This window comes from Patagioenas fasciata, chromosome 33 (genome assembly GCF_037038585.1).
Source record: "Patagioenas fasciata isolate bPatFas1 chromosome 33, bPatFas1.hap1, whole genome shotgun sequence".
Lineage (NCBI taxonomy): Eukaryota > Metazoa > Chordata > Aves > Columbiformes > Columbidae > Patagioenas > Patagioenas fasciata.
Genome location: NC_092552.1, coordinates 830,316 through 856,467, shown reverse-complemented (window position 1 = coordinate 856,467; position 26,152 = coordinate 830,316). Strand labels below are relative to the sequence as shown.

Below are 26,152 nucleotides of genomic sequence, written 5' to 3'. Positions count from 1 at the left end.
TGGCCACGCCCATACACCGCGCCACTCACTACTTGTGGCCACGCCTCCTCGCTCCTGGCCACGCCCATACACCGCACCGCTCACTACTTGGTGGCCACGCCTCCTCGCTCCTGGCCACGCCCATACACCGCGCCACTCACTACTTGGTGGCCACGCCTCCTCGCTCATGGCCACGCCCATACACCGCGCCACTCACTACTTGGTGGCCACGCCTCCTCGCTCCTGGCCACGCCCATACACCGCGCCACTCACTACTTGGTGGCCACGCCTCCTCGCTCCTGGCCACGCCCATACACCGCGCCACTCACTACTTGGTGGCCACGCCTCCTCGCTCCTGGCCACGCCCCCCAGCGCTGCCGCGTGTTCGGCTGGAGGCGCCCCCACGATGTCCCCGTGTCCCCCCAAACGTGTCCCCAGCGCCCTCCTGTGTCCCCCCAAACGTGTCCCCAGCGCCCCCCCCGTGTCCCCTCAACCGTGTCCCCCCCAGATCCCGCTCGTGATCTTCAAGCGGGAGAAGGAGCTGGCGCGGAGCCTGGAGTTCTCGGGGCTCTACATCACCGAGCAGCCCCCCGACGATGACGTCAAGGGGCAGTGGGACCGGCTGGTGCTCAACGCCCAGTGAGGGGGGGTCCTGGGGCTCGGGGGGGTCCTGTGGGGGGCAATGGGACTGACTGGTGCTCAGTGCCCAGTGAGGGGGTCCTGGGGCTCTGGGGGGACCCTGGGGGTCTGGGGAGTCCTGGGGGGGGGCAGTGGGACCAGGTGATGCTCAGTGCCCAGTGAGGGGGACCCTGGGGGTCTGGGGGGTCCTGGGGGGGCAATGGGACTGACTGGTGCTCAGTGCCCAGTGAGGGGGGGTCTGGGGGGTCCTGGGGGTCTGGGGGGACCCTGGGGGTCTGGGGGGTCCTGGGGGGCAATGGGACTGACTGGTGCTCAGTGCCCACTGAGGGGGGTCCTGGGGCTCTGGGGGGTCCTGGGGGTCTGGGGGGTCCTGGGGGGGCAATGGGACTGACTGGTGCTCAGTGCCCAATGAGGGGGGTCTGGGGGGTCCTGAGGTCTGGGGGGACCCTGGGGGGAGCAGTGGGACCGGCTGGTGCTCAGTGCCCAGTGAGGGGGTCCTGGGGGTCTGGGGGGTCCTGGGGGGGATATGGGACTGACTGGTGCTCAGTGCCCAGTGAGGGGGTCTGAGGGGGCCTTGGGGGTCTGGGGGGGTCTTGGGCTTTTGGGGGGGCCCTTGGGAGGCAGTGGGACCAGCTGGTGCTCAATGCCCACTGACGGGGCTCTGGGGGGGTCCTGGGGGGGCAATGGGACCGGCTGGTGCTCAATGCCCAATGAGGGGGCTCTGGGGGGCCCTTGACCCCCGCTGACCCCCCCATCCCCTCAGGTCCTTCCCCAGCAACTACTGGGACAAGTTCGTCAAGAGGAAGGTGAGGGGGGGGGTCCTGCATCCCCGGGTGGGGGGACACACACACATAATGGGGGTGGCAGCCTCTGTGTGTGTGTCCCCCACCCCCCCCCGGGTGTGTCCCCCCCCCCAGGTGCTGGAGAAATACGGGGACATCTATGGGCGCGAGCGCATCGCGGAGCTGCTGGGGATGGAACTGGCCAGCCTGGAAATTGGGGCGCAGGGGGAGCGGAAACCCCCCCCCGACAACTCCCTGCTCACCTGGTGGGTGGGGGGGCTCCTCGGGGTGCTCGGAGATGTGTGTGTGTCCCCCCCCCAGGTCCTCACCCCATGTCCCCCCCCTCCAGGATCACATCCATCGACATCAGGTACCAGATCTGGAAGTTTGGGGTCATCTTCACTGATAATGTGAGTGGGGGCCCTGGGGGCTCATGGGGTGGGACCCCTGGTCCTGGGGTGGTGGGGGTCCTGGGGGTGATGGGGGGGTGTGCGAGCCCCCCAAAGAGGGGAGCCAGGTCATGGGGTGACCCCAATGACTTGGATGGGGGGATAGTGACTGGCAACTGGTTTGCTGGTGACACCAAACTGGGAAGAGTGGGTGATACTGGAAGCTGTGCTGCCATGGAGAGAGGTGAAAAGGGACCTGGGGGACAGCAGGATGAGCGTGAAAAAGGGCTTAGTTCAGATACTATCAGGATATATATATATATCTATTTATATATATCATATATACAGCCACAGCACCCTGAGAATGGCTGATCTGGGAAGCTAAGCAGGGTCGGGCCCGGTCAGCACTTGGATGGGAGACCAGCTGGGAATAGCGGGTGCTGTGGGCTGAGCCAGCACTGGGTCCTTGTGGCCAGGAAGCCAATGGGACCTGGGGGGATTAGAAGGGGGTGGTCGATAGGTCAGAGAGGTTCTCCTGCCCTTCACATGTATAGATATATATTGATATCTCTGTAATACACACAGCCATAGCACCCTGAGAATGGCTGATCTGGGAAGCTAAGCAGGGTCAGGCCCGGTCAGTACTTGGATGGGAGACCTTGTGGCCAGGAAGCCAATGGGACCTGGGGGGGATTAGAAGGGGGTGATCAGTAGGTCAGAGAGGTTCTCCTGCCCCTCTGCTCTGCCCTTGATAATGGGTTTAGTTTGGATACTATCAGGATATACTCAGGGATCATATATATATATATATGTAATGTATACAGCCATAGCACCCTGAGAATGACTGATCTGGGAAGCTAAGCAGGGTCGGACCCGGTCAGTACTTGGATGGGAGACCTTGTGGCCAGGAAGCCAATGGGACCTGGGGGGGATTAGAAGGGGGTGGTCAGTGGGTCAGAGAGGTTCTCCTGCCCCTCTACTCTGCCCTTGAAAAGGGGTTTAGTTCAGATACCATCAGGATATACTTTGGGATCATATATATATATGATATATGCAACTATAGCACCCTGAGAATGGCTGCTCTGGGAAGCTAAGCAGGGTCGGGCCCGGCCAGCACTTGGATGGGAGACCAGCAGTGCTGTGGGCTGAGCACTGGACCCTTGCGGCCAGGCCTTTTGAGGTCCCTTTTATCCTTGATTCTCTGCTTCTGTGACCCCCCCACCGTGTGTGTGTCCCCCCCAGTCCTTCCTCTACCTCACCTGGTACATGGCCATGTCCCTCCTGGGCCACTACAACAACTTCTTCTTCGCCTCCCACCTGCTGGACATCGCCATGGGGGTGAAGACCCTGCGCACCATCCTGTCCTCTGTGACCCACAACGGCAAGCAGGTGGCTGCATGGGGGGGTACGGAGCAAGGGGAGGGGTCTTGGGGACACAACCCCCCCGCCGTGACACTGTGTCCCCCCCCCCAAAGCTGGCCATGACGGTGGGGCTGCTGGCCGTGGTGGTCTATCTGTACACCGTGGTGGCCTTCAACTTCTTCCGCAAGTTCTACAACAAGAGCGAGGACGAGGACGAGCCCGACATGAAGTGCGATGACATGATGACGGTCGGTTTGTGGGGGGGGGACACGTGGGGGGGCGTGGGGACAGCTGGGGGGACACTGAGGGGTCCATGGGGGGGACAGGGGACAGCTGGGGGGACACTGAGGGGTCTCTGGGGGGGGACAGGGGACACCTGGGGAGACCCTGGGGGTCCCTGGGGGATACAGGGGACACCTGGGGGGACACTGAGGGGTCTCTGGGTGGGACAGGGGACAGCTGGGGAGACCCTGGGGGTCCCTGGGGGGACAGGGGACACCTGGGGGGACACTGAGGGGTCTCTGGGTGGGACAGGGGACAGCTGGGGGGACACTGAGGGGTCTCTGGGGGGGACAGGGGACACCTGGGGGGACACTGAGGGGTCTCTGGGGGGGACAGGGGACACCTGGGGGGACACTGAGGGGTCTCTGGGGGGGACAGGGGACACCTGGGGGGACACTGAGGGGTCTCTGGGGGGGACAGGGGACACCTGGGGGGACACTGAGGGGTCTCTGGAGAGGGACAGGGGACACCTGGGGAGACCCTGGGGGTCCCTGGGGGAGACAGGGGACACCTGGGGGGACACTGAGGGGTCTCTGGGTGGGGACAGGGGACACTGAGGGGTCCATGGGGGGGGGACAGGGGACACCTGGAGGGACACTGAGGGGTCCCTTGGAGGACACAGGGGGACAGGGGACACCTGGGGGGACACTGAGGGGTCCATGGGGGGGACAGGGGACACCTGGGGGGACACTGAGGGGTCCCTGGGGGGGACAGGGGACACCTGGGGGGACACTGAGGGGTCTCTGGGGGGGGCAGGGGACACCTGGGGGGACACTGAGGGGTCTCTGGGGGGGGCAGGGGACACCTGGGGGGACACTGAGGGGTCCATGGCGGGGACAGGGGACACCTGGGGGGACACTGAGGGGTCCATGGGTGGGGGACAGGGGACACCTGGGGGGACACTGAGGGGTCTCTGGGGGGGGACAGGGGACACCTGGGGGGACACTGAGGGGTCCATGGGGGGGGACAGGGGACACCTGGGGGGACACTGAGGGGTCCATGGGGGGGACAGGGGACACCTGGGGGGACACTGAGGGGTCTCTGGAGAGGGACAGGGGACACCTGGGGGGACACTGAGGGGTCCCTTGGAGGACACAGGGGGACAGGGGACACCTGGGGGGACACTGAGGGGTCTCTGGGGGGGACAGGGGACACCTGGGGAGACACTGAGGGGTCTCTGGGGGAGACAGGGGACACCTGGGGGGACACTGAGGGGTCTCTGGGGGGGACAGGGGACACCTGGGGGGACACTGAGGGGTCCATGGGGGGGGACAGGGTACACCTGGGGGGACACTGAGGGGTCCATGGGGGGGGACAGGGGACACCTGGGGAGACCCTGGGGGTCCCTGGGGGATACAGGGGACACCTGGGAGTGACACTGAGGGGTCCCTGGGGGGACACTGAGGGGTCCCTGGGGGTGACGGGGACACCTGGGGGGTCCCTGGGTGGGTCCTGGATCCTCCGAGGGTCCTTGAGCTGGGGGTGTTGGGGTCCCTGTGAGGGTTTGGGGCTCTGTTGGGGGGGGACCCGTGTCCCCGGGGGGGGTCCCTGACCCCTGTGTCCCCCCGCAGTGTTACCTGTTCCACATGTACGTGGGGGTACGGGCCGGGGGGGGCATCGGGGACGAGATCGAGGACCCGGCGGGGGACGACTACGAGCTCTACCGGGTGGTGTTCGACATCACCTTCTTCTTCTTCGTCATCATCATCCTCCTCGCCATCATCCAGGGTGGGGACCCCCCTGGGCTGGGGGGGGCACCTTGGGTGACAGTGAGGGGGCCCTGGGGGGGGACACTGAGGGGTCCTTGGGCAGGGAGACACAATGGGGGGACAGTGAGGGGTCCATGGGGGGGACAGGGGACACCTGGGGGGATACTGAGGGGTCCCATGGGGGGGACACTGAGGGGTCCCATGGGGGGGACACTGAGGGGTCCATGGGTGGGACAGGGGACACCTGGGGGGATACTGAGGGGTCCCATGGGGGGGACACTGAGGGGTCCCATGGGGGGGACACTGAGGGGTCCATGGGTGGGACAGGGGACACCTGGGGGGATACTGAGGGGTCCCATGGGGGGGACACTGAGGGGTCCCATGGGGGGGACACTGAGGGGTCCATGGGTGGGACAGGGGACACCTGGGGGGACACTGAGGGGTCCATGGTGGGGACAGGAGACACCTGGGGGGACACTGAGGGGTCCATGGGGGGGGACAGGGGACACCTGGGGGGACACTGAGGGGTCCATGGGGGGTACAGGGGACACCTGGGGGGACACTGAGGGGTCCCTGGGGGGGGACAGGGGACACCTGGGGGGACACTGAGGGGTCCATGGGTGGGGGACAGGGGACACCTGGGGGGACACTGAGGGGTCCATGGGTGGGACAGGGGACACCTGGGGGGACACTGAGGGGTCCCTGGGGGGGGACAGGGGACACCTGGGGGGACACTGAGGGGTCCATGGGTGGGACAGGGGACACCTGGGGGGACACTGAGGGGTCCATGGGGGGGGACAGGGGACACCTGGGGGGACACTGAGGGGTCCATGGGGGGAACACTGAGGGGTCCCTGGGTGGGACAGGGGACACCTGGGGGGACACTGAGGGGTCCCATGGTGGGGACACTGAGGGGTCCATGGGTGGGACAGGGGACACCTGGGGGGACACTGAGGGGTCCATGGGGGGAACACTGAGGGGTCCCTGGGTGGGACAGGGGACACCTGGGGGGACACTGAGGGGTCCATGGGGGGAGACTGAGGGGTCCCTGGGTGGGACAGGGGACACCTGGGGGGACACTGAGGGGTCCCTGGGTGGGACAGGGGACACCTGGGGGGACACTGAGGGGTCCATGGGGGGGACAGGGGACACCTGGGGGGACACTGAGGGGTCCCTGGGTGGGACAGGGGACACCTGGGGGGACACTGAGGGGTCCATGGGGGGGACAGGGGACACCTGGGGGGACACTGAGGGGTCCCTGGGTGGGACAGGGGACACCTGGGGGGACACTGAGGGGTCCATGGAGGGGACAGGGGACACCTGGGGGGACACTGAGGGGTCCATGGGTGGGACAGGGGACACCTGGGGGGACACTGAGGGGTCCATGGGTGGGGAAGGGGACACCTGGGGGGACACTGAGGGGTCCCTGGGTGGGACAGGGGACACCTGGGGGGACACTGAGGGGTCCATGGGTGGGACAGGGGACACCTGGGGGGACACTGAGGGGTCCATGGGTGGGGAAGGGGACACCTGGGGGGACACTGAGGGGTCCCTGGGTGGGACAGCGGACACCTGGGGGGACACTGAGGGGTCCATGGGGGGGGAAGGGGACACCTGGGGGGACACTGAGGGGTCCATGGGGGGTACAGGGGACACCTGGGGGGACACTGAGGGGTCCCTGGGGGGGGACAGGGGACACCTGGGGGGATACTGAGGGGTCCCATGGGGGGGGACAGGGGACACCTGGGGGGACACTGAGGGGTCCCTGGGGGGGGACAGGGGACACCTGGGGGGACACTGAGGGGTCCATGGGGGGGACAGGGGACACCTGGGGGGACACTGAGGGGTCCCTGGGTGGGGGACAGGGGACACCTGGGGGGACACTGAGGGGTCCATGGGGGGGACAGGGGACACCTGGGGGGACACTGAGGGGTCCATGGCGGGGACAGGGGACACCTGGGGGGACACTGAGGGGTCCATGGTGGGGGACAGGGGACACCTGGGGGGACACTGAGGGGTCCATGGGGGGGACAGGGGACACCTGGGGGGACACTGAGGGGTCCATGGGTGGGACAGGGGACACCTGGGGAGACACTGAGGGGTCCATGGGGGGGACAGGGGACACCTGGGGGGACACTGAGGGGTCCATGGCGGGGACAGGGGACACCTGGGGGGACACTGAGGGGTCCATGGGGGGGACAGGGGACACCTGGGGGGACACTGAGGGGTCCATGGGGGGGGACAGGGGACACCTGGGGGGACACTGAGGGGTCCGTGGGGGGGACACTGAGGGGTCCATGGGGGGGACAGGGGACACCTGGGGGGACACCGAGGGGTCCATGGAGGGGACAGGGGACACCTGGGGGGACACTGAGGGGTCCATGGGTGGGACAGGGGACACCTGGGGGGACACTGAGGGGTCCATGGGTGGGGAAGGGGACACCTGGGGGGACACTGAGGGGTCCATGGGTGGGACAGGGGACACCTGGGGGGACACTGAGGGGTCCATGGGGGGGGACAGGGGACACCTGGGGGGACACTGAGGGGTCCATGGGGGGAACACTGAGGGGTCCCTGGGTGGGACAGGGGACACCTGGGGGGACACTGAGGGGTCCCATGGTGGGGACACTGAGGGGTCCATGGGTGGGACAGGGGACACCTGGGGGGACACTGAGGGGTCCATGGGGGGAACACTGAGGGGTCCCTGGGTGGGACAGGGGACACCTGGGGGGACACTGAGGGGTCCATGGGGGGAGACTGAGGGGTCCCTGGGTGGGACAGGGGACACCTGGGGGGACACTGAGGGGTCCCTGGGTGGGACAGGGGACACCTGGGGGGACACTGAGGGGTCCATGGGGGGGACAGGGGACACCTGGGGGGACACTGAGGGGTCCCTGGGTGGGACAGGGGACACCTGGGGGGACACTGAGGGGTCCATGGGGGGGACAGGGGACACCTGGGGGGACACTGAGGGGTCCCTGGGTGGGACAGGGGACACCTGGGGGGACACTGAGGGGTCCATGGGTGGGGAAGGGGACACCTGGGGGGACACTGAGGGGTCCATGGGTGGGACAGGGGACACCTGGGGGGACACTGAGGGGTCCATGGGTGGGGAAGGGGACACCTGGGGGGACACTGAGGGGTCCCTGGGTGGGACAGGGGACACCTGGGGGGACACTGAGGGGTCCATGGGTGGGACAGGGGACACCTGGGGGGACACTGAGGGGTCCATGGGTGGGGAAGGGGACACCTGGGGGGACACTGAGGGGTCCCTGGGTGGGACAGCGGACACCTGGGGGGACACTGAGGGGTCCATGGGGGGGGAAGGGGACACCTGGGGGGACACTGAGGGGTCCATGGGGGGTACAGGGGACACCTGGGGGGACACTGAGGGGTCCCTGGGGGGGGACAGGGGACACCTGGGGGGATACTGAGGGGTCCCATGGGGGGGGACAGGGGACACCTGGGGGGACACTGAGGGGTCCCTGGGGGGGGACAGGGGACACCTGGGGGGACACTGAGGGGTCCATGGGGGGGGACAGGGGACACCTGGGGGGACACTGAGGGGTCCATGGGGGGGGACAGGGGACACCTGGGGGGACACTGAGGGGTCCATGGGTGGGACAGGGGACACCTGGGGGGACACTGAGGGGTCCCTGGGTGGGGGACAGGGGACACCTGGGGGGACACTGAGGGGTCCATGGGGGGGACAGGGGACACCTGGGGGGACACTGAGGGGTCCATGGCGGGGACAGGGGACACCTGGGGGGACACTGAGGGGTCCATGGGGGGGGACAGGGGACACCTGGGGGGACACTGAGGGGTCCATGGGGGGGACAGGGGACACCTGGGGGGACACTGAGGGGTCCATGGGTGGGACAGGGGACACCTGGGGAGACACTGAGGGGTCCATGGGGGGGACAGGGGACACCTGGGGGGACACTGAGGGGTCCATGGCGGGGACAGGGGACACCTGGGGAGACACTGAGGGGTCCATGGGGGGGACAGGGGACACCTGGGGGGACACTGAGGGGTCCATGGGGGGGGACAGGGGACACCTGGGGGGACACTGAGGGGTCCGTGGGGGGGACACTGAGGGGTCCATGGGGGGGACAGGGGACACCTGGGGGGACACCGAGGGGTCCATGGAGGGGACAGGGGACACCTGGGGGGACACTGAGGGGTCCATGGGTGGGACAGGGGACACCTGGGGGGACACTGAGGGGTCCATGGGGGGGACACTGAGGGGTCCCTGGGTGGGACAGGGGACACCTGGGGGGACACTGAGGGGTCCATGGGTGGGACAGGGGACACCTGGGGGGACACTGAGGGGTCCCTGGGTGGGGGACAGGGGACACCTGGGGGGACACTGAGGGGTCCCTGGGTGGGACAGGGGACACCTGGGGGGACACTGAGGGGTCCATGGAGGGGACAGGGGACACCTGGGGGGACACTGAGGGGTCCTTGGGTGGGACAGGGGACACCTGGGGGGACACTGAGGGGTCCATGGGGGGGGACAGGGGACACCTGGGGGGACACTGAGGGGTCCTTGGGGGGAACAGGGGACACCTGGGGGGACACTGAGGGGTCCATGGGTGGGGAAGGGGACACCTGGGGGAACACTGAGGGGTCCATGGGGGGGACAGGGGACACCTGGGGGGACACTGAGGGGTCCATGGGGGGGACACTGAGGGGTCCCTGGGTGGGACAGGGGACACCTGGGGGGACACTGAGGGGTCCATGGCGGGGACAGGGGACACCTGGGGGGACACTGAGGGGTCCATGGGTGGGGAAGGGGACACCTGGGGGAACACTGAGGGGTCCATGGTGGGGACAGGGGACACCTGGGGGGACACTGAGGGGTCCTTGGGTGGGACAGGGGACACCTGGGGGGACACTGAGGGGTCCTTGGGTGGGACAGGGGACACCTGGGGGGACACTGAGGGGTCCATGGGGGGGGACAGGGGACACCTGGGGGGACACTGAGGGGTCCATGGGGGGGGACAGGGGACACCTGGGGGGACACTGAGGGGTCCATGGTGGGGACAGGGGACACCTGGGGGGACACTGAGGGGTCCTTGGGGGGAACAGGGGACACCTGGGGGGACACTGAGGGGTCCTTGGGGGGAACAGGGGACACCTGGGGGGACACTGAGGGGTCCATGGGGGGTACAGGGGACACCTGGGGGGACACTGAGGGGTCCCTGGGTGGGGGACAGGGGACACCTGGGGGGACACTGAGGGGTCCATGGGGGGGACAGGGGACACCTGGGGGGACACTGAGGGGTCCATGGGGGGGACAGGGGACACCTGGGGGGACACTGAGGGGTCCATGGGGGGGGACAGGGGACACCTGGGGGGACACTGAGGGGTCCATGGGGGGGACAGGGGACACCTGGGGGGACACTGAGGGGTCCATGGGGGGGACACTGAGGGGTCCCTGGGTGGGGAAGGGGACACCTGGGGGGACACTGAGGGGTCCATGGGTGGGGAAGGGGACACCTGGGGGGACACTGAGGGGTCCATGGGGGGGACAGGGGACACCTGGGGGGACACTGAGGGGTCCCTGGGGGGGACAGGGGACACCTGGGGGGACACTGAGGGGTCCATGGGGGGGACACTGAGGGGTCCCTGGGTGGGGAAGGGGACACCTGGGGGGACACTGAGGGGTCCATGGGTGGGGAAGGGGACACCTGGGGGGACACTGAGGGGTCCATGGGGGGGACAGGGGACACCTGGGGGGATACTGAGGGGTCCATGGGGGGGGACAGGGGACACCTGGGGGGACACTGAGGGGTCCCTGGGTGGGGAAGGGGACACCTGGGGGGACACTGAGGGGTCCGTGGGGGGGACACTGAGGGGTCCATGGGGGGGACAGGGGACACCTGGGGGGACACTGAGGGGTCCATGGGGGGTACAGGGGACACCCTGGGGGGACACTGAGGGGTCCCTGGTGGGGACAGGGGACACCTGGGGACACACACACCCCCCTTGGGGTGACAGTGAGGGGTCCCTGGGGGGGCCACTGAGGGGCTGCACCCCTCGGACCCCCCCAAACCCTTTTCCTGCCCCCCCCAGGTCTGATCATCGATGCCTTTGGGGAGCTGCGGGACCAGCAGGAGCAGGTCAAGGAGGACATGGAGGTGAGTGCCCCCCCCATATGGGGTGATGGAGGGGGGGGGCAGGACTCCTGGGTCCCTGACCCCCCCATAATGATCCCCACCCCCCCCCCAGACAAAATGCTTCATCTGCGGCATCGGGAGCGACTATTTCGACACCACCCCCCACGGGTTCGAGACCCACACGCTGGAGGAGCATAACCTGGCCAATTATATGTATGGGGGGCACGGGGGGGGCTCAATGGGGTACGGGGGGGCAAGGGGGGGGTAGGGGGTCCCCAAATCCCCCCCCCCACCGACCGCTGTACCCCCCCCCCATCCAGGTTCTTCCTGATGTATCTGATCAATAAGGACGAGACGGAGCACACGGGGCAGGTGAGAACTGGGGGGGTCATGGGGGTTTGGGGGGGTCATGTGGTTTGTAGGGGGGCTCTATGCACCATGGGGGGGTCTATGAACCACCGGGGGCTCTGTGGCCCATGGGGGGCTCTATGGGCCGTGGGGGGCTCTACGGCTCATGGGGGGGCTCTGTGGATTATGGGGGGGCTCTATGAACCATGGGGGGGGTCTCTATGGATTATGGGGGGTCTCTATGGATTATAGGGGGGCTCTATGGATTATTCAGGTGCTCTATGAACCATGGGGGGCTCTATGGATTATGGGGGGCTCTCTATGGATTATGGGGGTCTCTATGGATCATGGGGGGGCTCTATGGATTATGGGGGCTCTCTATGGATTATGGGGGTGCTCTGTGGATTATGGGGGGCTCTATGAACCATGGGAGGGTCTCTATGTATTATGGGGGGTCTCTATGGATTATAGGGGGGCTCTATGGATTATTCAGGTGCTCTATGAACCATTGGGGGCTCTATGGATTATGGGGGGGTCTCTATGGATTATGGGGTCTCTATGGATTATGGGGGTGCTCTATAGATTATGGAGGATTCTCTATGGATTATGGGGGTGCTCTGTGGATTATGGGGGGCTTTATGACCCATGGGGAGCTCTGTGGATTATGGGGGGCTCTATGAACCATGGGAGGGTCTCTATGGATTATGGGGCGCTCTATGGCCCATGGGAGGGTCTCTATGGATTATGGGGCGCTCTATGGATTATGGGGCGCTCTATGGATTATGGGGGTCTCTATGGATTATGGGGTGTTCTATGGATTATGGGGGTCTCTATGGATTATGGGGGGCTCTATGGATTATGGGGCACTCTATGAACCATGGGGGGTCTCTATGGATTATGGGGCGCTGTATGGATTATGGGGGGCTCTATGGATTATGGGGGGTCTCTATGGATTATAGGGGGGCTCTATGGATTATTCGGGTGCTCTATGAACCATGGGGGGTTCTATGGATTATAGGGGGGTCTCTATGGATTATGGGGGTCTCTATGGATCATGGGGGGGCTCTATGGATTATGGGGGCTCTCTATGGATTATGGGGGTGCTCTATGGATTATGGGGGGCTCTATGACCCATGGGGAGCTCTGTGGATTATGGGGGGCTCTATGACCCATGGGGGGGGTCTCTATGGATTATGGGGCACTCTATGAACCATGGGAGGGTCTCTATGGATTATGGGGCGCTCTATGGATTATGGGGTGTTCTATGGATTATGGGGGTCTCTATGGATTATGGGGGGCTCTATGGATTATGGGGCACTCTATGAACCATGGGGGGTCTCTATGGATTATGGGGCGCTGTATGGATTATGGGGGGCTCTATGGATTATGGGGGGTCTCTATGGATTATAGGGGGGCTCTATGGATTATTCAGGTGCTCTATGAACCATGGGGGGCTCTATGGATTATAGGGGGGTCTCTATGGATTATGGGGGTCTCTATGGATTATGGGGGTGCTCTATAGATTATGGAGGATTCTCTATGGATTATGGGGGTGCTCTGTGGATTATGGGGGGCTCTATGACCCATGGGGAGCTCTGTGGATTATGGGGGGCTCTATGACCCATGGGGGGGTCTCTATGGATTATGGGGCACTCTATGAACCATGGGAGGGTCTCTATGGATTATGGGGCGCTCTATGGATTATGGGGTGTTCTATGGATTATGGGGGTCTCTATGGATTATGGGGGGCTCTATGGATTATGGGGCACTCTATGAACCATGGGGGGGCTCTATGGATTATGGGGCACTCTTTGAACCATGGGGGGTCTCTATGGATTATGGGGCACTGTATGGATTATGGGGGGCTCTATGGATTATGGGGGGTCTCTATGGATTATAGGGGGGCTCTATGGATTATGGGGGGTCTCTATGGATTATAGGGGGGCTCTATGGATTATTCGGGTGCTCTATGAACCATGGGGGGTTCTATGGATTATAGGGGGGTCTCTATGGATTATGGGGGCCTCTCTATGGATTATGGGGAGGTCTCTATGGATTATGGGGGGCTCTATGAACCATGGAGGGCTCTATGGATTATGGGGCGCTCTATGAACCATCGGGTGGTCTCTATGGATTATGGGGGGCTCTATGGATTATGGGGCACTCTATGAACCATCGGGTGGTCTCTATGGATTATGGGGGGCTCTATGGATTATGGGGCACTCTATGAACCATGGGGGGTCTCTATGGATTATGGGGGGCTCTATGGATTATGGGGGGCTCTATGGATTATGGGGGGTCTCTATGGATTATGGGGCACTCTATGAACCATGGGGGGTCTCTATGGATTATGGGGGACTCTACGGATTATGGGGGGCTCTATGGATTATGGGGAGGTCTCTATGGATTATGGGGTTCTCTATGGATTATGGGGTCTCTATGGATTATGGGGGGGTCTCTATGGATTATGGGGCGCTCTATGAACCATGGGGGGTCTCTATGGATTATGGGGGGCTCTATGGCCCATGGAGGGCTCTATGGATTATGGGGTTCTCTATGGATTATGGGGCGCTCTATGAACCATGGGGTGGTCTCTATGGATTATGGGGGACTCTATGGATTATGAGGGCCTCTCTATGGATTATGGGGGGGTCTCTATGGATTATGGGGGGCTCTATGGCCCATGGAGGGCTCTATGGATCATGGGGCGCTCTATGAACCATGGGGTGGTCTCTATGGATTATGGGGGACTCTATGGATTATGGGGGGTCTCTGTGGATCATGGGGGGTCCCTATGGATTATGGGGGGGTCTCTGTGGATCATGGGGGGTCCCTATGGATTACGGCCCCCCAGGAGTCGTACGTATGGAAGATGTACCAGAAGCGCTGCTGGGATTTCTTCCCCGCCGGCGACTGTTTCCGCAAACAATACGAGGATCAGCTGGGGTGACCCCCCCACCCCGAACCCCAAAACCCCCCCCCGGGGACCCCAAAAACCCCCTCAAAGTGCCTTGTCCAGCGGGGGGGGGGGCACCGCTTGTGTTCACCCCAAATAAACCCCATAGAGTGTCACTACACCCCCTTGGCTCTTTATTCCGCACCCCCCCCCCCAAGCAGTGATTTGGGGGGGGGGGGCTTTTTATTGGGGGGGGGTGCAAATATTTCTCCGCACAAGAGGTTTTGGGGGTGCTGGTTTTTGGGGGGGGGTTCACCCCTGGATGTAGAGGTTGCTGGGAGCGTTGGCATCGTCCGTGGGGCGCGTCTCCAAAATTGGGGTGCTGGGGGGGGCAGATGGGTGGGGAGGGGGGGGTCAGGGTGGGGGGGGGTGCCCCATTGAACCCCCCCACCGACCCCCCCCCCAGTTTGTACCTGTGGGAGCTGCTGAGCAGGCGGAAGGTCCAGCGAGGGTCCCGCAGCTCCTCCATCAGCTGGGGGGGTCCCCAATAATGGGGGGGGTCCCCAATAATGGGGGTGTCCCCAAATATGGGGGGGGTCCCAAATTATGGGGGGGGGGCCCAAATTATGGGGGTGTCCCAAATTATGGGGTGGGGGAGTGTCCCAAATTATGGGGGTGTCCCAAAATATGATGGGGGGGGGGGTCCCAAATTATGGGGGTGTCCCAAATTATGGGGTGGGGGGGTGTCCTAAATTATGGGGGTGTCCCAAAATATGATGGGGGGGGGGGGGGGTCCCAAATTATGGGGGGTGTCCCAAAATATGATGGGGGGGGGGGTCCCAAATTATGGGGGTGTCCCAAATTATGGGGTGGGGGAGTGTCCCAAATTATGGGGGCGTCCCAAAATATGATGGGGGGGGGGGTGTCCCAAATTATGGGGGTGTCCCAAAGAATGGGGTGGGGGGGTGTCCCAAATTATGGGGGTGTCCCAAAATATGATGGGGGGGGGGTCCCAAATTATGGGGGTGTCCCAAAGAATGGGGTGGGGGGGTGTCCCAAATTATGGGGGTGTCCCAAAATATGATGGGGGGGGGGGGGGGGTCCCAAATTATGGGGGCGTCCCAAAATATGATGGGGGGGGGGTCCCAAATTATGGGGGTGTCCCAAAGAATGGGGTGGGGGGGGTGTCCCAAATTATGGGGGTGTCCCAAAATATGATGGGGGGGGGGGGGGTCCCAAATTATGGGGGTGTCCCAAAGAATGGGGTGGGGGGGGTGTCCCAAATTATGGGGGTGCCCAAAATATGATGGGGGGGGGGTCCCAAATTATGGGGGTGTCCCAAAATATGATATGGGGGGGGGGGAGGGGGGAGGGGGTCCCAAAATATGGGGGAGTGTGTGACAAAATATGGGGGTGCTGGGGGGGGTTATGGGGGGCTCGGGGGTTTTTGGGGGGCCTGGGGGTGTTATGGGGGTGCTGGGGGTGTTTGGGGGTTATGGGGGTGTTTGGGGGGACTGGGTGGTATTTGGGGGTTATGGGGGTTATGGGGGTGCTGGGGGGGTTATGGGGGCCGGGTGGTTTATGAGGGTGCTGGGGGTGTTTTCTGGGGGTCCAGGGGGTGTTGGGGGGGTGTTGGGGGGCCGGGGGTCTCACCTGAGCGGAGCCCAAATCCCAGAGCTGCACCCCGTGCCGCCACACGGCCTGGACAGAGCCCCGGGCCAGCGCTGGGGGGGGGGACGGCACAGCTCAACCCCACCCCAACACAGCCCCCTGCACCCCAACACCCCCCCCTGCACCCCAACACAGCTCAACCCCACCCCAACAGCCCTGCACCCCAACACCCCCTGCACCCCAACACAGCTCAACCCCACCCCAACAGCCCTGCACCCCAACACCCCCCCCTGCACCCCAACACAGCTCAAGCCCACCCCAACACCCCTGCACCCCAACACCCCTGCACCCCAACACCTCCTGTACCCCAACACAGCTCAACCCCACCCCAACACCCCTGCACCCCCACAACCCCCCCTGCACCCCAACACAGCTCAACCCCACCCCAACACCCCTGCACCCCAACACAGCTCAACCCCACCCCAACGCCCCTGCACCCCCACAACCCCCCCTGCACCCCAACACAGCCCCCCCTGCACCCCAACAGCCCCTGCACCCCAACACCCCCTGCACCCCAACACAGCCCCCCCTGCACCCCAACAGCCCCTGCACCCCAACACCCCCTGCACCGCAACACAGCTCAACCCCACCCCAACACCCCTGCACCCCAACACAGCTCAACCCCACCCCAACGCCCCTGCACCCCCACAACCCCCCCTGCACCCCAACACAGCCCCCCCTGCACCCCAACAGCCCCTGCACCCCAACACCCCCTGCACCCCAACACAGCCCCCCCTGCACCCCAACAGCCCCTGCACCCCAACACCCCCTGCACCGCAACACAGCTCAACCCCACCCCAACACCCCTGCACCCCAACAACCCCCCCTGCACCCCAACACAGCCCCCTGCACCCCAACACCCCCTGTACCCCAACACAGCCCCCAGTACCCCAACAACCCCCTGCACCCCAACAGCCCCTGCACCCCAACACAGCCCCCCCTGCACCCCAACAACCCCCCTGCACCCCAATAACCCCCTGCACCCCAACACCCCTGCACCCCAACAACCCCTGCACCCCAACAACCCCCCCTGCACCCCAACACCCCCTGCAACCCAACACCCCCTGCACCCCAACACAGCTCACCCCCCACCCCAACATCCCTGCGCCCCAACAGCCCCCCCTGCACCCCAATAACCCCCTGTACCCCAACACAGCCCCCTGCACCCCAACACCCCCTGTACCCCAACACAGCCCCCAGTACCCCAACAACCCCCTGCACCCCAACACGTCCCCCATTACCCTGCAAACCCCAATGCACCCCCATATCCCCCCAAAGCTCCCAGCACCCCCCAGCACCCCCTGACCCCCCCAGCACCCCCTGCACCCCATTTCCCCCCCCAGCCCCCCATTCCCCCCCACCCACCCACGGCCTCCACGTCCACGTCGAAGGGGATGTGGGGGGTCACCCCCCGAATGGGGGCGCCCTGCAGCGTCACCAGCCTCGCGCTCCCTGGGGGGGCACACGGGTTAAACCCCCCCCGGAACCCCCCCGGACACACGGACACACGGACACGGGACAGATGGACACGGGACAGACAGACACATGGACACGGGACAGGCGGACACGGAACAGGCGGACACGGGACAGACGGACAGGTGGACATGGGACACACGGACACGGGACAGACGGACACACGGACACGGGACAGACGGACACGGGACAGACAGACACATGGACACGGGACAGGCGGACACGGGACAGATGGACACATGGACACAGGACACACGGACACGGGACACACGGACACGGGACACACGGACACGGGACAGGCGGACACGTGGACATGGGACACATAGACACAGGACAGATGGACATGTGGACATGGGACAGACGGACACAGGACAGACAGACATGTGGACATGGGACAGACGGACACGGGACAGACAGACACATGGACACGGGACAGGCGGACACGGGACAGACGGACACAGGGACACGGGAGGGACAGACACAGGGACGCGGGACAGATGGACACATGGACATAGGACAGACGGACACACGGACATAGGACAGACGGACACAAGGATGTGGGACAGACGGACACACGGACACGGGACAGATGGACACGGGACAGACAGACACGTGGACACGGGACAGACGGACACACGGACACAGGACACAGAGACACGGGACAGACGGACACACGGATATGGGACAGACGGACACACGGACACAGGACACACAGACACGGGACAGACGGACACACGGATATGGGACAGACGGACACACAGACACAGGACACAGGGACACAGGACACACGGACACGGGACAGGCGGACATGGGACAGACAGACACAGGACAGACAGACAGACGGACATGGGACGGGGGACACGGGACGGACGGACATGGGACAGACGGACACGGGACAGACGGACACGGGGACACCACGGGACAGATGGACAGACGGACACGGGACACACGGACACGGGACAGACGGACGCAGGGACACCACGGGACGGACAGACGGACACGGGGACACCACGGGACAGATGGACAGACGGACACGGGGACACCACGGGACAGATGGACAGACGGACACAGGACACACGGACACGGGACAGACGGACACGGGGACACCACGGGATGGACAGACGGACACGGGGACACCACGCAACGGACAGACGGACACGGGGACACCACGGGATGGACAGACGGACACGGGGACACACGGACACGGGACAGACGGACAAGGGGACACCACGGGACAGATGGACAGACGGACACAGGACACACGGACACGGGACAGACGGACACAGGACACACGGACACGGGACAGACGGACACGGGGACACCACGGGACGGACAGACGAACACGGTGACACCACGGGACAGACAGACAGACACGGGGACACCACGGGACGGACGGACGGACACGGGGACACCACGTGATGGACAGACGGACACGGGGACACCAGGGGACGGACGGACGGACACGGGGACACCACGGGACGGACGGACGGACTCACGGTCCAGCAGCACCAGCACGCAATCGCTGTCCAGCTGGGTCACCTGCACCGGCCCGGGGGTGGGGGGCTCTGGGGTGGGGGGGACACAGCAGTGAGGGGGGGACCAACCAACCCCCCCTGCACCCCCACCCAAGTGAGGGACCCCAAAAATCATCCCCAGGACCCCCACAGGGCCCCAGGACCAACCAAGACACCCCCAGACCCCCCCAGGCCCACCCATGAACCCCCAGACCCCCCCAAGATCCCCCCAGATCCCCAGGACCCCCCAGGCCCTCCAGAGCCCCCAGGCCCACCCACAACCCCCCCAGACCCCCAGGACCCCCCCAGGCCCTCCAGACCCCCCAGGCCCACCCAAAACCCCCCCAGACCCCCAGGACCCCCAGACCCACCCACGACCCCTCCAGACCCCCCCCAAGATCCCCCCAGACCCCCAGGACCCCCCAGGCCCCCCAGACCCACCCACGAATCCCCAGACCCCCAGGAACCCCCCCAGACCCACCCATGACCCCCCCAGACCCCCAGGACCCCCCAGGCCCCCCAGATCCACCCACGAATCCCCAGACCCCCAGGAACCCCCCCAGACCCACCCATGACCCCCCCAGACCCCCAGGACCCCCCCAGATCCCCAGGACCCCCCAGACCCTCCAGACACCCCCAGGCCCACCCACAACCCCTCAAACCACGGGTCCCCCCAAACCCCGACCCCCCCAAACCCAGGATCCCCCCAAACCCCTGCCCCCCCCCAAACCCCTGGTCCCCCCAAAACCCCAGCTCCCCCCAAACCCTGGGTCCCCCAAACCCCAGCTCCCCCCAAACCCCAGGGTCCCCCCAAACCCCAGGGTCCCCCAAACCCACAATCCCCCAACCCCAGGATCCCCCCAAACCCCAGGGTCCCCCCCAACTGCCCCTGGGTCCCCCCAAACCCCGGGTCCCCCCAAACCCCAGGGTCCCCCCAAACCCCTGCCCCCCCCAAAACCCCGGCCCCCCCCAAACCCCGGGTCCCCCCAAACCCCAGGGTCCCCCCAAACCCCTGCCCCCCCCAAAACCCCGGCCCCCCCCAAACCCCGGGTCCCCCCAAACCCCAGCTCCCCCGAAACCCCTGTCCCCCCCAAACCCCAGGGTCCCCCCAAACCCCTGCCCCCCCCCAAACCCCGGCCCCCCCCAAACCCCGGGCCCCCCCAAATCCGAACCGTCATGGTGGAACCAGGAGCTGAGCGAGTTGAGGTTGAGGGTGCGCAGCAGGACGGGGCGCGCGGGGCTCGGCCCGGGGTGCACCCCGAAACACAGGTGGGGGTACAGCTCCCCGGGGGCCACCAGCAGCTCGAACACCCGCAGAGGGGACGGCAGAGGGACCTCGAAGTGCTGGGGACGGGGTGGGGGGGACACCGCGGGGACACCGGGGGGACATCATGGGGTCATCGTGGGGACAGGGGGACCCACGGTGGGGACAGTGGGGGACATCACGGGGACGGCGTGGGGACATCATGGGGTCATCATGGGGACAACATGGGGACATCATGGGGACACGGGGACCCACCGTGGGGACAGTGGGGAACACCATGGGGACGGAGGGGACACCATGGGGACATGGGGACCCACCGTGGGGACATCGTGGGGACATCATGGGGACATCATGGGGTCATCGTGGGGACATGGGGACCCACCGTGGTGACAGTGGGGGACACCGTGGGGATGGGAGAGACACCATGGGGACATGGGGACCCACCATGGGGACAACATGGAGACGCCATGGGGACACAGGGACCCACCGTGGGGACAACATGGGGACATCATGGGGACATCATGGGGACACAGGGACCCACGGTGGTGACAGTGGGGGACATCACGGGGACGGCGTGGGGACATCATGGGGATGGCAGAGGGACCTCGAAGTGCTGGGGACGGGGGGGACACCATGGGGTCATCATGGGGACACGGGGACCCACTGTGGGGACAGTGGGGGACACCGTGGGGATGGGAGGGACACCATGGGGAGCCACCATGGGGACAACATGGGGACGCCGTGGGGACACAGGGACCCACCGTGGGGACAACATGGGGACATCATGGGGACATCATGGGGTCATCGTGGGGACATGGGGACCCACCGTGGTGACAGTGGGGGACATTACGGGGACGGCGTGGGGACATCATGGGGATGGCAGAGGGACCTCGAAGTGCTGGGGACGGGGGGGACACCATGGGGACACCGTGGGGACAGCGGGGGACACCGTGGGGACGGCGTGGGGACATCATGGGGTCATCATGGGGACAACATGGGGACATCATGGGGACACGGGGACCCACGGTGGGGACAGTGGGGAACACCATGGGGACGGAGGGGACACCATGGGGACATGGGGACCCACCGTGGGGACATCATGGGGACATCATGGGGTCATCATGGGGACATGGGGACCCACCGTGGTGACAGTGGGGGACACCGTGGGGACAGGGGGGACACCATGGGAACATGGGGACCCACCATGGGGACAACATGGGGACGCCGTGGGGACACAGGGACCCACCGTGGGGACAGTGGGGGACACCGTGAGGATGGAGGGGACACCATGGGGACATGGGGACCCACCATGGGGACAACATGGGGACGCCATGGGGACACAGGGACCCACCGTGGGGACAACATGGGGACATCATGGGGACATGGGGACCCATTGTGAGGACAGTGGGGGACACCATGGGGACATGGGGACCCACTGTGGGGACAACATGGGGACATCATGGGGACATCATGGGGTCATCGTGGGGACATGGGGACCCACCGTGGTGACAGTGGGGGACACTGTGGGGACGGGGGGGACACCATGGGGACACCGTGGGGACAGGGGGACCCACCGTGGGGACAGTGGGGGACACCGTGGGGATGGGAGGGACACCATGGGGACATGGGGACCCACCATGGGGACAACATGGGGACGCCATGGGGACACAGGGACCCACCGTGGGGACAACATGGGGACATCATGGGGACACGGGGACCCACCGTGGTGACAGTGGGGGACACCGTGGGGACACGGGGACCACCGTGGGGACAGTGGGGGACACCGTGGGGACACGGGGACCCACTGTGGGGACAGTGGGGGACACCGTGGGGACACTGTGGGAAGACCATGGGGACATGGGGACCCACTGTGGGGACACCGTGGGGACATCATGGGGACACAGGAGCAGAGCATGGGGGGCTAGGGATGGGGACAAGGGGGCTTGGGGACAGGAGGGTCTGTTGGGGATGGGGGTCCCCTGGGGACAGGGGGGTCTGTTGGGGACAGGGGGGGTCCCTTGGGGACAAGGGGGTCTTGGGGACAGGGGGGTCTGTTGGGGACAGGAGGTCTTGGGGACAGGGGGACTCCTGGGGGCAGGGGGTCCCTTGGGGATGGGGGGGTGTTGGGAATGGGGCTGTTGGGGATGGGGGTGTTGGGGACAGGGGGGTGTTGGGGACGGGAGGTGTTGGGGACAGGGGGGTGTTGGGGACAGAGGTGTTGGGGACAGGGGGGTGTTGGGGACAGGGGGGTGTTGGGGACAGGGGGGTGTTGGGGACAGGGGTGTTGGGGACAGGGGGGTGTTGGGGACAGGGGTGTTGGGGACGGGGGTGTTGGGGACAGGGGGGTGTTGGGGACAGGGGTGTTGGGGACAGGGGGGTGTTGGGGACAGGGGTGTTGGGGACAGGGGGGTGTTGGGGACAGGGGTGTTGGGGACGGGGGTGTTGGGGACAGGGGGGTGTTGGGGACAGGGGTGTTGGGGACGGGGGTGTTGGGGACAGGGGGGTGTTGGGGACAGGGGTGTTGGGGACAGGGGGGGGTGTTGGGGATGGGGGGGGTGTTGGGGATGGGGGGTGTTGGGGACGGGGGTGTTGGGGATGGGGGTGCTGGGGACAGGGGGGTGTTGGGGACAGAGGTGTTGGGGATGGGGGTGTTGGGGACAGAGGGGTGTTGGGGACAGGGGTGTTGGGGACAGCGGGGTGTTGGGGATGGGGGTGTTGGGGATGGGGGTGTTGGGGACAGGGGTGTTGGGGACGGGGGTGTTGGGGACGGGGGTGTTGGGGACGGGGTGTTGGGGACAGCGGGGTGTTGGGGATGGGAGGTGTTGGGGATGGGGGTGTTGGGGACGGGGGTGTTGGGGATGGGGGTGTTGTGGATGGGGGGTGTTGGGGACGGGGGTGTTGGGGACGGGGTGTTGGGGATGGGGGTGTTGGGGACGGGGTGTTGGGGACAGGGGGGTGTTGGGGATGGGGTGTTGGGGACACGGGGTGTGTTGGGGATGGGGGTGTTGGGGATTGGGGTGTTGGGGATGGGGGTCCCTTGGGGACAGGGGGGGTCCCCAAAGTCACCTTGACCAGCATGAACTTGTGCAGCGGTTGGTACCACTGGAGCAGCACGACCCCCGCGTCCAGCGCCACGCACAGGAAGGGACCCCCCGAGCGCACATCCCGGGCTGGGGACAGCGGGGACAGCGGGACATTGGGGACACTGGGGACACTGGGAACATTGGGGACACTGGGGACAGCGGGGACACTGGGGACAGCGGGGATATTGGGGACAGTGGGACATCAGAGACACTGGGGACATAGGGGACAGAGGGACACTGGGGACACTGGGGACACTTGGGACATGGGGGACACTGGGGACATCAGGGACACTGGGGACATTAAGGACATCGGGGTCAATTGGGACATCGGGGACACTGGGGACACTGGGGACATCAGGGACACTGGGGACATTGGGACATCAGAGACACAGGGGACATAGGGGACACTAAGGACATCGGGGACAGAGGGACACTGGGGACACTGGGGACATGGGGGACACTGGGGACATTGGGGACATGGGGGACACTTGGGACATGGGGCACACTGGGGACGTGGGGGACATCAGGGACATGGGGGACACTTGGGACATGGAGGACACTGGGGACACTGGAGACATTAGGGACATTGGGGACACTTGGGACGTTGGGGACATCATGTACATGGGGGACATTGGGGACAGCGGGGACATGGGGACACTGGGGACATGGGGACACTTGGGACATTGGGGACATTTGGGACATTGTGGACATCATGTACATGGGGGACACTGAGGACATCGGGGACATTTGGGACATGGGGGACACTGGGGACATCAGGGACACTGGGGACATGGGGGACACTGGGGACATGGGGGACAGTGGGGACATGGGGGACATTTGGGACATGGGGGACACTGGGGACATGGGGGACACTGAGGACATCGGGGACATTTGGGACATGGGGGACACTGGGGACACTGGGGACATGGGCGACACTGGGGACATGAGGGACACTGGGGACATGGGGGACATCAGGGACACCAGGGACACGACGTTGGGGACATTGGGGCCACCCCATCAGACCCCCCTGGCACCCCCTGTGCCTTCCCAAGCCGCGCTGCCCCCCCCAGGCCACATTGTCCCCCCAGGCTGCACTGTCCCCATTGTCCCCCCCCAGCCGCGCTGTCCCCATTGTCCCCCCCCAGCCGCGCTGTCCCCATTGTCCCCCCCAGCCGCGCTGTCCCCACGCACCCACGCAGCAGGTCCGGCAGCCCTTGGTGTTGGGGATCTTGGTGGAGGTGACATTTCTCCTGGGGGGGGGGACACGGAACATGGGGACCCCGGGGTGTCCCCCAATCCTGCCCCAGGGGTGGGGGGCCCAGGACATGGGCAGCGGGATGGGGGGGTCTGGGGGTCCCCATTACCTGGGCAATGGGATGGGGGGGTCTGGGGGGGTCTGGGGGTCCCCATTACCTGGGCAATGGGATGGGGGGGTCTGGGGGGGTCTGGGGGTCCCCATTACCTGGGTAATGGGATGGGGGGGTCTGGGGGGTCTGGGGGTCCCCATTACCTGGGCAGCAGGATGGGGGTTCTGGGGGTCCCCATCACCTGGGCAATGGGATGGGGGGGTCTGGGGGGTTTGGGGGGGTCCAGGGGTCCCCATTACCTGGGCAGTGGGATGGGGAGGACTGGGGGTCCCCACTACCTGGGCAATGGGATGGGGGGGTCTGGGGTGTCTGGGGGCGTCTGGGGGATTGGGGGGGTCTGAGGGTCCCCATTACTTGGGCAGCGGGATGGGGGGGTCTGGGGTGTCTGGGGGTTCTGGGGGGTTTTGGGGGGGTCTGGGGGTCCCCATTACCTGGGCAGTGGGATGGGGGGGTCTGGGGGTCCCCATTACCTGGGCAATGGGATGGGGGGGTTTGGGGTGTCTGGGGGGGTCTGGGGAGTTTTGGGGGGGTCTGGGGGTCCCTATTACCTGGGCAATGGGATGGGGGGGGTTTGGGGTGTCTGGGGGGGTCTGGGGGGTTTTGGGGGGGTCTGGGGGTCCCCATCACCTGGGCAATGGGATGGGGGGGCCTGAGGGGGTCTGGGGGTCCCCATTACTTGGGCAATGGGATGGGAGGGTCTGGGGGTCCCCATTACCTGGGCAGTGGGATGGGGGGTCTGGGGGTTCTGGGGGGGTCTGGGGGGGTTTGGGGGGGTCCGGGGGTCCCCATTACCTGGGCAGCAGGCGGGGGGGGCCCACGTGCCCCCCCAGGCGCTCCCTCCTGCTTTGTTCATGCAGCCCCCCCAGGCTGTGGGAATAGAGCTGGGGGGTCTTCCCTGCGGGGTGTGGGGTGCACGGGGGGGTCAGTGGGGGTCTGGGGGTCCTCAGCCCCCCCCCAAGCCCCCCAATTTCCCCCCCCTCACCCGAGATGGACACGAGGATGTCGCCGATGCAGCACAGCCAGGAGGTGCGGCTGTGGTACAGCTGGGGGGGGGGGGGCAGGGGGTTGGGACCCCCCACGACTCCCCCAGACCCACTCACGACCCCCCCGAGACCCCCAGGACCCCCCCAAGCCCCTCAGATTCCCCTGGACACTCCCAGACCCCCAGGACCCCTCCAGGCCCCCCAGACTCACCCATGACCCCCCCAGACCCCCAGGACCCCAGGACTCCAACCAGAGCCCCCCAGACCCATTTACAACCCCCATAGACCC

At 65.6% G+C, this 26,152-nt stretch overlaps 2 protein-coding genes across 7 annotated transcripts in view; one reads left to right on the top strand and one right to left on the bottom strand.

Annotated features, from left to right (window-relative positions):
* Positions 1–14,684, top strand: part of RYR1 (ryanodine receptor 1) — a 196,143-nt gene extending 181,459 nt beyond the window's left edge. For all 6 annotated transcript variants that reach the window (XM_071800800.1, XM_071800799.1, XM_071800798.1 and 3 more), the window contains 11 exons: positions 488–618; positions 1,382–1,424; positions 1,536–1,666; positions 1,750–1,810; positions 3,032–3,178; positions 3,265–3,399; positions 5,005–5,161; positions 11,221–11,285; positions 11,377–11,477; positions 11,585–11,636; positions 14,467–14,684. In XM_071800800.1, coding sequence (XP_071656901.1) covers positions 488–618; positions 1,382–1,424; positions 1,536–1,666; positions 1,750–1,810; positions 3,032–3,178; positions 3,265–3,399; positions 5,005–5,161; positions 11,221–11,285; positions 11,377–11,477; positions 11,585–11,636; positions 14,467–14,562 — 1,119 coding nt within the window. In that variant the 3' untranslated portion in view covers positions 14,563–14,684. The remainder of the gene's footprint in view (positions 1–487; positions 619–1,381; positions 1,425–1,535; positions 1,667–1,749; positions 1,811–3,031; positions 3,179–3,264; positions 3,400–5,004; positions 5,162–11,220; positions 11,286–11,376; positions 11,478–11,584; positions 11,637–14,466) is intronic.
* A 44-nt stretch (positions 14,685–14,728) lies between these two features.
* MAP4K1 (mitogen-activated protein kinase kinase kinase kinase 1) overlaps positions 14,729–26,152 on the bottom strand; it is a 37,723-nt gene continuing 26,299 nt past the window's right edge. The window contains exons 20-29 of the mRNA XM_071800805.1: positions 25,863–25,923; positions 25,673–25,775; positions 24,705–24,763; positions 23,497–23,600; positions 20,339–20,510; positions 19,149–19,217; positions 17,545–17,631; positions 16,162–16,232; positions 14,982–15,040; positions 14,729–14,890 (exon numbers count right to left, since the gene is read on the bottom strand). Coding sequence (XP_071656906.1) covers positions 14,821–14,890; positions 14,982–15,040; positions 16,162–16,232; positions 17,545–17,631; positions 19,149–19,217; positions 20,339–20,510; positions 23,497–23,600; positions 24,705–24,763; positions 25,673–25,775; positions 25,863–25,923 — 855 coding nt within the window. The 3' untranslated portion in view covers positions 14,729–14,820. The remainder of the gene's footprint in view (positions 14,891–14,981; positions 15,041–16,161; positions 16,233–17,544; positions 17,632–19,148; positions 19,218–20,338; positions 20,511–23,496; positions 23,601–24,704; positions 24,764–25,672; positions 25,776–25,862; positions 25,924–26,152) is intronic.